Source organism: Myxocyprinus asiaticus, chromosome 11 (genome assembly GCF_019703515.2).
Source record: "Myxocyprinus asiaticus isolate MX2 ecotype Aquarium Trade chromosome 11, UBuf_Myxa_2, whole genome shotgun sequence".
Lineage (NCBI taxonomy): Eukaryota > Metazoa > Chordata > Actinopteri > Cypriniformes > Catostomidae > Myxocyprinus > Myxocyprinus asiaticus.
In genome coordinates, this window is record NC_059354.1 from 38,299,404 (window position 1) to 38,313,558 (window position 14,155).

General features: G+C 36.9%; 1 protein-coding gene across 10 annotated transcripts in view; it reads right to left on the reverse strand.

The window, feature by feature from the left end:
* Nucleotides 1–7,840: 7,840 nt before the first annotated feature.
* Nucleotides 7,841–14,155, reverse strand: part of sema5ba (sema domain, seven thrombospondin repeats (type 1 and type 1-like), transmembrane domain (TM) and short cytoplasmic domain, (semaphorin) 5Ba) — a 186,938-nt gene continuing 180,623 nt past the window's right edge. For 8 of the 10 annotated variants that reach the window (XM_051711049.1, XM_051711050.1, XM_051711054.1 and 5 more), the window contains one exon: nucleotides 7,841–10,971. In XM_051711049.1, coding sequence (XP_051567009.1) covers nucleotides 10,795–10,971 — 177 coding nt within the window. In that variant the 3' untranslated portion in view covers nucleotides 7,841–10,794. Of the gene's footprint in view, nucleotides 10,972–11,096; nucleotides 11,157–11,417; nucleotides 13,434–14,155 lie in introns of those variants that run through there. The other 2 variants (XR_007898532.1, XM_051711055.1) reach the window with 2 other exon arrangements.

The window sequence follows — 14,155 nt, forward strand, 5'->3', positions numbered from 1 at the left end:
TTTTTTATTTATTTTTTTTGGATATTTCAGTCTTTCAGTATTGACTATATGTTCAAATAACTGTTATATATAACAAATATATAACAACAAATATATTTTTGGTTTGCTGTATGGCCCAATCAGCATCTCAGACAACCATGTACTGTAGGCTGCCCTATAACACAATACGTTTGTGTCCTGGTTTTCTGAATTAACCTATTTTAATGTGTAGTGTATGTTAAGAGTTTTATGCTTTTCAACCCCTGAAACTTACAAAACTTTTTCCAGTGGTATGTGAACAAAGATACTTTTTTTTTTTTTTTTTTTTAGCATGGCATCCTTTGAACAGTGGCTGACTTTCTGTTTTGTGCTCTGAGTGCTTTCTGACACAAAGTTCAGAGCAATTTATGTTTCTCAAGGGTGAAAAGAAAAGATTGCAGTGTATTTCCTGATGAAAACTGTAGTGTTCTAAAAGATTCAGCTCTGCCATGTGTTCCTATTTAGTACTGTAAAATTGGTTTGTGCAGAAATAAATTCCACAAACAATATAACATACCTTTACATTGCCGATTTAACTTTAGAAATGACAACTAGCATTAAAGACCCAGTTAAATCCAGTTTAGAATTTTGCAGCTTTTAGTCCATGTGTTTGTTTTGATGGCATCTATATGCTAGTGTACACCTAAACATTGACAAAATTCACTTAAGGGAGGTACATACGCATTTAAAATGCACAGCCTTTCTCTGCCAAGAAAATGGACCAAAAATATTGATGAATCATCTTGCTCTACACTAGATTTTTGTCCAGTTAAATGCTCTTTAGACCATTCTTGAGCTTAATACCACCTGCAAATGACTAACAATTAGTAAATTATTGTTCAATCAGATCTCTTTTTTTCAATTACGGACAATATTGTAGTTTACCACCATTTTTGTGTTGTGAATTCCTTTACAGCCTCAAAATCAGAGTGTTTGCCTTCTGTGACTTTCACCTGGCAGTGGATTACATAAAACAGTAAAGGTTTGTTAAATGAATGTCCCAGTAAACAAATTTTGTCTGAGGATGGTCAAATTAGATTTTTCATGGCATTGCAGGTCAGATTTTTATCCTGTTCATTTTCTATGAGCAGAATATATGTGAGGCTCCATTTATTCCAAAGGGTATTGGCTTAGTGAGGTAATTTAACTTCATTTGGCTTGCTCCAGCTTTCTTTAATGTGAATATTCTGGAGGAAAAAGGCCACTTTATCACAGACTTATTATGGATACCCACCCATCCATTCTTTAATGTCACATGCAAACTAGGAGATAAACTCTACTCAATCATATCTGAACCACTAAAATGACTGAGATTCAGTAGAAGCAGAAAACTAACAACAGTGGATGAGGTGCTACTGATCTCAGAAATCTTACTGAAGCAAAATATGAAATCACAATTAGCCATTTGGTTTGTGGGATAATGACATTGGAGAAGAGCGCGATAAACAGATAGATCATGAAATTGCAAGCACAGGGCTATGTTACTGGGTGTATATCACTGTCATAAATGACCACAGTTCTTCCCTTTTTATGCTCTTGAAAATTGTTCTGATTTGGTGAATCTCATCAAAACATCTCTATCCAGTCACTTCACCTGATTCAAAGCATCACATCAGAGTGGTGGTTGTGTAGTGGGTTAAAGCACATAACTGGTCATCAGAAGGTTGCCAGTTCAATCCCCACAGCCACCACCATTGTGTCCTTGAGCAAGACACTTAACTCCAGGTTGTTCCAGAGGGATTGTCCCTGTAATAAGTGCACTGTAAGTTGCTTTGGATAAAAGCATCCACCAAATGCATAAATGTAAATAATATTTTAGAGTGCAGAACTGTTTTCTATCCTCAGAGAACAGTTTATATTCTGTGCTGTAAAGCAGAGCTGTTTATGGCTCTAAAACCCGCTTAAACTCTTTGGTTTGCTCATCTCTCTCTCTCCCCCTCTCCCCATGGAACCCAAAACAATTTAAGCTTTGTACACAAACAACATAAAAGAATAATGCAGAATAATCCGTTGTTCTCCACTGTGTTTCTGAGATAGATTGCTGATTTATAGTAAGAATAACAGCAGGGCATATATGTGTTGGACCCAGATGCAAAATGATTCATGTTTGGAGTAATCTGAGTATTTATAATTGAATACTTCAAATTTTTGGAGTCCAGGAGATGCTTCAGGAAGTGGGTCCATATGAAATCGGCTAACTTACTGGAGAGGTCTGCGGGTGGTGTCCAGATATAATAATTTCTTTAAAAATACATAAAAAAATAAATAAATTATACAGACAATGGAATGGTACATCTCTCTATTATGGATGTTTTCGATTTCTGAAATTAATTAAAATGAATTGTGAAATTAATTTATCATCCTGAGATTGTAACAAAGTAAAAAAAAAAAAAAAAAGTCTAATTTAAAGGCAAAAATTCTTAAAAAATGCAATTTGTCAAAGCCTAATCATGTATTATTATTTCTTGGCCTTTGATCCAGAATGCAGCAGCTTGGCTGGTCTTCACCAGACCCAAGAGAGTGCATGTTACACCCCACCTTGTCTCTATACACTGGTTGCCAGTTGCTGCACATATCTAGTTCAAGGTTCTGATGATGGCATACAGAACAGTTTCTGGGTCTGCACCAGCTTACCTACAATCATTTCTGCAAAGCTATGTTCCCACCATAAGGCTGTGGTCTGCAAATAAACGGCACCAAATCACTTTCTCTGACTTTCGGATTCACTGTACCTTAATGGTGGAACGACCGTACCAACTCCATCTGTGAAGCAGACTCCCTCAGTCTTCAAAAAAATGGCTAAAGACACAACTTGTTTACACTCTAATCTCAGTATTGGCTTGTACTTTCCTAATACAACTGAAACTTTGTATTACAGCACATTTCAAGTTACTGTCTCCTTAAGATGAATCGCTTCTGTTGCATCCTTCCTCGTTTTATAAGTCACTCTGGATAAAAGCTTCTGCTAAATTAATAAATGTAAATGTGAAAAGAATAAGTAGTGAATTAGCTTTGTTTTTAACTTTTATTAATACTTATTTGAAAAAACTTTGTCCTACATATCAAAGACAATAACCCCCCCCCCTCTTTTTTTTTTTTTTTTTTTTTGGTCAAGTGACCATAAAACAGCAAATTATATTAAAGAAAGGACCCTTCATTTTAGTTTTTCAAGGTCAGGAAGTCTTTTAAAAATATCACAAAATTGGAGCTTTTTTATGACGTGACAAGGTTAGTTCAGGTTTTCAAATGGAATAACTCTAAGAAAACATATTTATGATTCAAGGATTCATGATATTTGCAAAAGAAAAAAGTTTACCTTAATTTATTTAAAAACTTATGATTAAGATATGTATACTACAGTTTTTTTTTTTTTTTTTTTTTTACTGGATGGTCACACCACTTGACATTTTTAGTCAATAAATCAAAACTAGGTATAAATAATATAAAATACGTATAATCCAAAAACGCATAAATCCAGCATGAAAACAATTTGTGTGCCAAGTGCCAAGTTCTTGCCAGTCATGTACATTTTGTTTTAAAACAAGGTTTATTTACATCTTGCGTGAGAACACCCTTTAACAGTGATAAAAATCACTGCAACATGCAGCCTCGAGTGGATTATTGCTATTGCTTGAGTGATTATTGTTATTGAACAATGGCAACAGCAATATGATAAAAGACACCAGTTAAATTTTGTAATAATAATAATCCCCATAAACGTTCCTTCTGCCAAGTAATATCCTGTAGTTCATTAGCCTAACTGTAAACTGTTTATCAACTTGGTGCATTTATACAGAAAGTGTGGTTGTCATCCAATCAGAATTAATTGATCAAAACCATCTGTCATAAAATAGCAGATTTTCTAGACTTTTCCTTTCATCATTGTGGACATCCTTATTGTTCCTTTACTGACCTGGGGACAGATTCTGAAAGAGCCTCATGAGACATGTTTATGATTGTATCATACCAGGTTTATTTAAGGAAGTTATAACACTGGTGAAGACACATTGCTTTTCTGTTGCAGACTCTGTGCTGACAGCAACACAAATTGATTCCATGAGGTTTAGAGTACCAGCTACAAAAGCATCTGTCTTGCTTCTCACGACCAGTGGGCTTGCTCTTCCCTAATGGGCCGCACCTTCTGGCCATACCTCCTGCATACGGTTCTGTCCTGGCATGATGCCAGCTGGCCTATCAGGGAAGGACAGCGGTGGTGATCTGTTAGTGTCAGTCTGTCAGCAGATAGCGGGTGATTGATGGAGCCTTGAGCTCGTCAATAAAACCCACTTTGAAATGATTGCTGTGCAATGCAATGACCAAGCCCTCCTGCGGAACCTTGGCAGGCCTTTAACCTGTCTTTCAAAGCATTCCCCTGTTTAATAGAGGGGTAGGCTCAGATAAGTTTGCTTCATACTGACAATCAGTACGCTAAGTCTATGTGTTGGTTATAACTATTGATTCAAAGTGTAAAAGTAACAGTATATTCTCACAAAATATTTTCTTTAATATATTACTGTATATTAGATGCCTTGCCAAAAACTGACACACACACAAATGTTGCCTAGTTCAGAAAACACATTTCATGTCATAATTGATTGGAGAAGCAACAATTCAGTTAGATTCTTTTTACTAGAACTAGACTATTGATCGTTTGAACACCCACACAAAAAGAGCAGTCAGAGTTGTATCACAAAACAGCATGATTTCATCAGTTCTTATCGATCAACTCTGTCATTCAAAACACTCCTGGCCCTCATTCTGACCCTCTTTTTTTTTTAAATAGAGACTTCACATTGAATAAGCTCTCCACACTTACAGGCCAAATCTTGGATAGTGATGCCAACTTCAGTATTTATGCCATCAGGTCAAGAGAACAGGGCAAACACTGCATCATGTCAAAGACCAACCAGGTATTGTGTGCAAAGAAAATGGTGTGTGCTCAATACAATATTATAATATTATTCAATTCATAATAATCAACATTATTATAAATATTATATATATATACACACACACAGGTGCATCTCAATAAATTAGAATGTCGTGGAAAAGTTCATTTATTTCTGTAATTCAACTCAAATTGTGAAACTCGTGTATTAAATAAATTCAATGCACACAGACTGAAGTAGTTTAAGTCATTGGTTCTTTTAATTGTGATGATTTTTTGGGATTGTCCAGAAGACAATCATTGACACCCTTCACAAGGAGGGTAAGCCACAAACATTCATTGCCAAAGAAGCTGGCTGTTCACAGAGTGCTGTATCCAAGCATGTTAACAGAAAGTTGAGTGGAAGGAAAAAGTGTGGAAGAAAAAGATGCACAACCAACCAAGAGAACCGCAGCCTTATGATTGTCAAGCAAAATCGATTCAAGAATTTGGGTGAACTTCACAAGGAATGGACTGAGGCTGGGGTCAAGGCATCAAGAGCCACCACACACAGACATGTCAAGGAATTTGGCTACAGTTGTCATATTCCTCTTGTTAAGCCACTCCTGAACCACAGACAACGTCAGGGGCGTCTTACCTGGGCTAAGGAGAAAAAGAACTGGACTGTTGCCCAGTGTTCCAAAGTCCTCTTTTCAGATGAGAGCAAGTTTTGTATTTCATTTGGAAACCAAGGTCCTAGAGTCTGGAGGAAGGGTGGAGAAGCTCATAGCCCAAGTTGCTTGAAGTCCAGTGTTAAGTTTCCACAGTCTGTGATGATTTGGGGTGCAATGTCATCTGCTGGTGTTGGTCCATTGTGTTTTTTGAAAACCAAAGTCACTGCACCCGTTTACCAAGAAATTTTGGAGCACTTCATGCTTCCTTCTGCTGACCAGCTTTTTAAAGATGCTGATTTCATTTTCCAGCAGGATTTGGCACCTGCCCACACTGCCAAAAGCACCAAAAGTTGGTTAAATGACCATGGTGTTGGTGTGCTTGACTGGCCAGCAAACTCACCAGACCTGAACCCCATAGAGAATCTATGGGGTATTGTCAAGAGGAAAATGAGAAACAAGAGACCAAAAAATGCAGATGAGCTGAAGGCCACTGTCAAAGAAACCTGGGCTTCCATACCACCTCAGCAGTGCCACAAACTGATCACCTCCATGCCACGCCGAATTGAGGCGGTAATTAAAGCAAAAGGAGCCCCTACCAAGTATTGAGTACATATACAGTAAATGAACATACTTTCCAGAAGGCCAACAATTCACTAAAAATGTTTTTTTTTATTGGTCTTATGATGTATTCTAATTTTTTGAGATAGTGAATTGGAGGTTTTTGTTAAATGTGAGCCAAAATCATCACAATTAAAAGAACCGAAGACTTAAACTACTTCAGTCTGTGTGCATTGAATTTATTTAATACACGAGTTTCACAATTTGAGTTGAATTACTGAAATAAATGAACTTTTCCACGACATTCTAATTTATTGAGATGCACCTGTATATATATATATATATATATATATATATATATATATATATATATATATATATATGTGTGTGTGTGTGTGTGTGTGTGATAAATACAAAAATAGGCATTACATTATTGTGGTAGAAGAATAAAGCATGGAGACAAAACAAAAAGTGGCTTTAAAAATCAATATATTGTTTATTTCTATATCAATAAACATAAGCCTATAACTGGCCAACTGTCAATCTGTCAGAGGAAGACAGGGCTGTTTTAATTTTTTCACAGGACATGCCCTTGCGTGCCAACACAATTTTTTTATGTACACGTCTCATACGGACTTTTGGAATATCTCACTGTGGTTGCATCGTGTTTCGCTGGTTTTTAACATCTCTAGCCATAAACGCAGTGTTTTTAGGACACTGTGTCAAGTTAAATGCTAAATAGTATCTGGTTAAATGCAGTCTGAAACTTTGAAATGCTGTGCTGACTGCCCCCTGCTGACTATGACTTACAAAAACAGTTGGTAGGAAAATTATGGAATTTACAGACGTTCAGTGGGCATGATTAATTGGGTAATTAATTTAAAACCTATTTTTTAAAATATAATTAATCATACTGAATTTATGCACTAAATCAACAGCCTTAATACAAATATTCCATTTTACATTTCTAAGTGTTTTAAACTCATTAGAATATTCCTTTCATCATCTTAGCCATTGCTATTTGTCATTGACATAAATAGTGACATACGTAAGTGACAAATTACACAGTCATACCTCAAATGTTAATTTTGAAGCCGCTGTGTTTTTTTGTTGTTTTTTTTAGTATGTTGCTAACAAGTTGCTAGATAAGGACTACAGTGGTTTTCCATTTCGTCAGGCACGTACATGCTTGTGGTAGTTGTAGTCCTTATTTGACAACTTGTTAAAAACATGCATTTTTTTTTAAAACAGAGCAGCTTCAAAATTCACATTTGAGGTATGACTGTGTGTAATTTATGTTGTAGAACAAAACGTATCTTCAAGTAATGTTTACCACAGACCTTATTTTACTCATAAATTGAAAAACCCCATTACAAAAACCCATTGGAAATTCCCGAGGGAACCCATGGCAAATTAGCCTTCCGGGTTCACCTACAAATTGACGTCAAGGCTGAACATCTCTAATCGATAATGCTTTTAGCTAACAGAAAGACTATTGTACTCTTAGAAAATGGTGTATGTGTTAGCATTTAGATCCAATTTCATTCAGCCTACCAAGCAAATCCCTAAATATACAAATGGGAGTGTGTGATAAACCGGACATTGGATATAAAAATAAGCCAATTTGAAAATGCTTACCTTTCACTCTGTGGGAGACAGCTGGGTGACCTAGATTGATGGAGTGTGAGAGAGACTGGGAAAGGACGAATTGGCTCAGGTTAGACCGGGTTGGCATCAAGGTTTATTATCTTTTACAATGTACAATATACAAAAATATAGAGTACCAAAAATTCACAGTGTCTAAAAGGCAGTGATTACAGTCTACATCGCATATCTAACCACCAGGTCAGTTGCATAGAAGGGCACCAAGCCTTGCAGGGATGGAGCGCCTCATTGCGTCATCTGGCTTCATGCCTGTTCAATAGCAGAGATACTCCTTTCAAAATCCAACTCATGCAAAGCAGCCACGCTTGACCAACATATTCTCTCTGGGCAGGCACATTTAATTTTATTTGACTTTTAACTTGAATATGAGCTTTGAGTCTCGGCCTGTTCTTGATTTCAGCTTTGCCAGCTCGAGTGCATGCTGTCACTAAAACAAAAGGTGAGCATAATAAGAAATTAATTACAACTTTAGAAAGAATGCAAAATAGAAGCATTTTAAGCATTTTAGTGTTTTTGGACCCCACCGTAGAAATCAACTAAAATTGCACTAAGCATGAATTCCAGTAGCATATCTTTCAAATAGCAATGCATTTTAGTTTTTAGGGATTATTATGATCATTTAGAGATACAGAAATCTCCTCTTAATTTGAACAGGCACTTGGATCTATTAGAGTCAAAACAATGATAAACTATGTTTGAATTTAATTTATGAGCATGATATGGAAGTGCCTCAATTAATGTTAGATTTTAACATCTGAACCAAGTGTCATGTGAACTGTAACACATTTAATCATTTACAATCAATATGAATTATGCACAGTTCAATAATAGGCATAATGAGGGGGAAAAAAGCTCATTTTCTCAACTAACAGTTTTGTAGGAACTCTAATGAAGAATTTTCAATGTTAACAATCAGGGTTGGTCTACAAGCCGGTTCTCTCCATTGCAGTAAAATTATGAAAACATCTTACGAAAGGCTGAAAGGCTCCATCCCCACATAGTCTCTATGGTTGGTAATGTTTACACAGCTGTTGCACACATTATTTTACATCTATAAGGCTTTAAAAAAACAGTGTTAACTTTACAATATACATTATACTAACTTTTGTGTGTCATTACTTTTTCGCGGTGGGGCATCACTTATGTACAACCTATGTACTCATGCCAAGCTGAAAGCATGGCTGGCTTAGCATTCATTAAGCAAGCATGATAAAAAAAAAAAGCTTAATTTAGTTTTTCAATGCCCTATAGAAACCAAGCATACCATAAATACTATATTCCGATGAGTCACCATTTCTGAATCGCTTTTATTGATAACTACATATGGAACATGAAGAACTGCTTCTGGAATGTGTGCATGATGCTGACGGGAGACATTCTGAGTGGAACACAGAAGGACTGAAAGCCACAGTCACCATTCACTTTCATTGTATAGAATAAAGATGCAATGAAAGTGAATGGTGACTGAGGCCAACATTCTGCCAGACATCTCCTTTTGTGTGGGAGGATGAGTAAATAATACAGTATTTTCATTTTTGGGTAAACTATTCCTTTAAGCACATGGTGCTGCACACATTATTGTTCAGAATTATCATATTGTTCAATATGACAAAGACAGGGATTCATCGATCTTGCTACAATTTGTCTCTTCAGGCAATTTTATGAATACATGATGCTTCATATAATGGAGTATGAATCCCCCAATATTTCTGATAAATGTGGTGTTAGTTAGAAATACACCATCTGGAAACAGTGGAAAATAATATATGAAGTGATAGAAACTTTTTCATATTCAGTATTCAGCGCTGTCAACGTTTGAACTCATATCTTAAATAAACTCTATTGTCCAACTATCCAACAGCTTTTGCCAAAACAACAGCCAAATAATTCCCTCTTTAAAATAACCATAGAAAACAAGTACCAAGCTATCAGTATTACCTAAATTGTTCTTCATTATAAAATATAGTCCATCTTGGTTTGAATCCAGTCATATTTAATATGACCACCAAGACATACAGTAACTTTGTAGAACATGTTTGCTTTAGACCTAAGCATTTTCCATGTCGGTGCAATATTCCTCAATTTCCATGCAATCGCAGGTAAAAAAAACAAAAAAAACAAAAAGGCGTTTTCTAGTTTTGACCATTCTCTTTGTATTACGATTTTGTTACGTGCTATGCGTCAACTGTAAGCTATTTATCCATTCTGGAAAGAGTCCATTCTGAAAGATCCCAAAGGGTCCCCTGTGAAGCACAGTACAATAACATTCCTATAGCGCCTATTTTTAAGCTGTTTTTTTGTTGCAGCTTGGTTACAAACTTGTTCCAAATTATCCACCTAGGAGATGCATTGATTTTGCAATGACTCGTCCTCTTGTGTATTCTCCTTAGAAAGTTGTATACGTGTTTTTTTTAAAGGTTAGAAGTCAGTGGGAAATCCTTTGATTTGCAACCAAAGGTATGACAACTCTGCAGTTCCAACCAAACCTAATAATGTCAGCATTGATTGCTCTTATTGTCTGGTCTCCATCTATTTTGAACAGAAGAGAAGGCTGCCACAGTGTGCCAAAGTACATTCCTGTAATAGATATTTTTTGAGTGGTATGTGATGTCAGTAAGAGAAGTCAGACAAGAGCCAGAGCAATTTTGTCTTCCCACCTTTAGCATCAGCAGAACCTCCTTCCAGTTACTGGAGCTCTGCAAAGATCAATCAAGACAGCAATGCAACAAAGTCCGTGTAGCTACACAATCTTGTTCATCCTTTTAGAAAGAGCCATTTAAAAATACTGGTCTTTTTCCCATCAAACACCATAAGGCATGACTTAGGTGACATGGTCCTCGGGGGAGAGGGTAGAGGAAAAATCAGTTGGAATGTTGGAGAAAAGCATCAGACTTTTTCCTCATCACTCAGGTGCAGAGAGTGTGTGTGGCTGGGGAAACTGAAGGGTTTAGGTGGTGATGTCCGGAGCAGCCTTGTCACCATGGCGATAAAGCTATGTATTAGATACGTGTCTCAGCTGTTGCTGTTGTGGTTATAGGTTCTGCACGGAGACGGGGAGGAGTCAGGGCGGAAGTCATATTTGCCCAGCGCTGTGGGGTAGTATGTGGTGGTGTACACATTTGTCTGTTGAAGAGGGGAAGGGAAGTAGTTGGTCCTCTCATCTGGCAGCAAATTGTTCTTATTCAGAGTCTATAGATAAGAAACAAGAAAGAGGAGATGAAAAAGACTGACCTCCATGCACACGGTCTCAAAACCTTTCATGACCTTGAGAACAGAATATGAGAAAGTTGGAAGCATTCGAATAGATCTCATACCTTCAGGAAACATGAAACACATCAGGTTCACATCTGTTACCTCAGAATGCCTTATAGTTCCTTAAATGAATGAATGAATTAATGTTACATTTATATAGCGCTTTTCTGGTACTACACTCAAAGCGCTTTACACAGTGAACAGGGAACTCTCCTCAAACACCACTAGTGTGCACCATCCACCTGGATCCACCTTAAAGCAATGGCAGACAAGGGAAATGTATGGGAAAGTTGTTTGGAATCAAATATAAGTAGTGCTTGGTAAAGCAAGCATCACTTTTACTGTTGCTCAATCTTTTTTTTTTTTTTTGGGGGGGGGGGGGGGGGGGGTTTTTCCCCTTTTTCTCCCAATTTGGAATGCCCAATTCGCAATGCGCTCTAAGTCCTCGTGGTCGCATAGTGATTCGCCTCAGTCCGGGTGGCGGAGGACGAATCCCAGTTGCCTCCGCGTCTGAGACAGTCAATCCATGCATCTTATCACGTGGCTTGTTGAGCGCGTTGCCACAGAGACATTGCGCGTGTGGAGGTGTCACGCCATCCACCGCGGCAACCACGCTCAATTCACCATGCGCCCCACCGAGAACAAACCACATTATAGTGACCACGAGGAGGTTACCCCATGTGACTCTACCCTCCCTAGCAACCGGGCCAATTTGTTTGCTTAGGAGACCTGGCTGGAGTCACTCAGCACACCCTGGGATTCAAACTAGTGAACTAGCGAACTCCAGGAGTGGTAGCCAGCATATTTTACCACTGAGCTACCCAGGCCCCACTGTTGCTCAATCTTAAAGATTTCAACAAGCCTCCTGTGTGTTTAACTTGGGACCAAAACTCCCATGCTTCGTATTTCTTTTCTAAGCAATCTGACTTATGGTATTAGCCTGGTGGATAACAGAGGACCCTGTTGGACCCGTAGCCCCTACGTAATGACCTGTGAGGTTTTTTGCATTGATAGTTCTACATTGGTGTCTGTGTTTTTCTGCAAGTTCACAGCCGAAATGCTAGTGTCTTTAGAGAAAATGCCTTAATTTCTGAAATAATTATACATTTCACAAATAATAAAAAACAATGTATTTGTGTGGAATAAAAAGTATTTTTGTAATTATTGTCACATTAATAACAACTTCATCTATGTATGTGAAGTTGTGAACATGTTGAAATTTAGGTATGTGTTGTTATTTTTTTTATTCATGTTGCTTAATAATAAATACAAATTTCGACATTTTGATCAATGCTGAATTTTTTTATTTTTTATTATTATAAAAATTTTTTTATGTTTGACCAACACAAAATGGGTGTGTTTTTGTACTGTTAAACATACAGATATTGAAATGTTTCAACAAAGACAATTCCACAAGCATATTGTTTCACTCATAGACCAAGTATATTTCGAGTAAAAGCAGTGAAACAGAGTAAACAGATGTGGCTTTTTGTCAGATTTTTGCTTATAAATGAAACAAACAGAATAAAACAAACAGCAGATGCTCTCGATTAGAATGAGCACAAATAAAATACAATATGATGCTTAATCTTAAAGGAATATTCTGGGTTCAGTACAAGTTCAGCTCAATCGACAGCATTTGTGGCATAATGTTGATTACCACAAAACATAATTTCGACTCGTCCCTCGTTTTCTTTCAAATAAAAAGCAAAGCAAAAATTGAGGATACAGTGAGGTACTTACAGTAGAAGTCAATGTGGCCAAGTATTGGAGGATTTAAAGATAGAAATGTGAAGCTTATAATTTTATGAAAGCACTTACAATAATTCCTTTGTTAAAACTCATATTTTTTGAGCTGTAAAGTTGTTTAAATGGACATTTTTGCAGTCAAAAAGTTGTTGAAATCACATTATGGCAACAAAGTTGTAAAATTGGTTTTAACTTTAGACAGAAAAGGTTAGTAAGTGATTTTATCACACTAAAGTCATGTATACACGCATATTGTTTATGTCTTCTGGCTATACTTTTGAAAAAGTAAATATTATAACGTTCAAAAATTGGCCCGCATATACTTCCATTGTAAGTGCCTCACTGTAACCCAGATTTTTGCTTTATTTATTTTTTAAGAAAATGAGGGGCAATTCAAAATGTATTTTTGTGGTAATCAATATTATGCCACAAATGCTGTCGATTAAACTTAACGTAATTTAAACCTGGAATATTCCTTTAATAGAATCTTGGAGAAAATGCGAAGCTATCTCAGATTTCTTTTTAATCATCCTGGTGGAGGGTCTCTGGTTACAAAGAAGATCAATCACAGCTGTTGTGGTCTGTGTTGACACGACGCATAGTTTTTGGAGAGGTGCACATCAGGCTAGGTAACTGCCGTACAGTAGAGCCTACAACATAGGTTTGACACAGAAGTATAAACTGGCCTTTCGAGGTGGGCTCTTTTGAATCCTATGACCAATAAGCAACACATAGCAACCAACCAACCAACACCCCCAGCATCATGGCAGTGAGTTTTGCACAGGCAAGCACTACCTCTTATTGTCTTCAGAAAATTTAGTAATTGATTAATTTTGGCAATATTTTTGGGTGTTGCAGAAACTACACTGTGGCTTTTAATATCTACCACATCACAGAGTGGTGCCCACAGCAAATAAACTGCATAATTCAACAGTGGTGCACCTGTGGGTTAGGGATGAAACTAGTGTGTGTGTGTGTGTGTGTGTATGAAATGTACAGCTCCTGAGAAAAAAATAATCTGTCTAACTCTAAAAAAAAAAAAAAAAGAAAAAAGAAAAAAAAGCTGCAGATCAGTGACTGTTGGAGTGAATGTATGAGTACAAGATTGATTTGACTCACTCTGGCCAAGAGCTGCTGAGCAACAATTTTAGTTTTCAGTGCCTGCCAAACAATAGCACTCCACAGGGTGTGAGATCTCCATTTTCAGTTCAAACAAGACAGATGAAAAATGCTTTTTTATCCAAGTGTCATTGAGTAACAGTGAAGGGAATGTTTGTCTGCTGTTAAGATAGCAAATTACATTTTCTTGACTGTGGAATCTTCAACAGTCTTTTGATAAAAAGAGTTGAAGTATCACACAGTTTCCATCTCT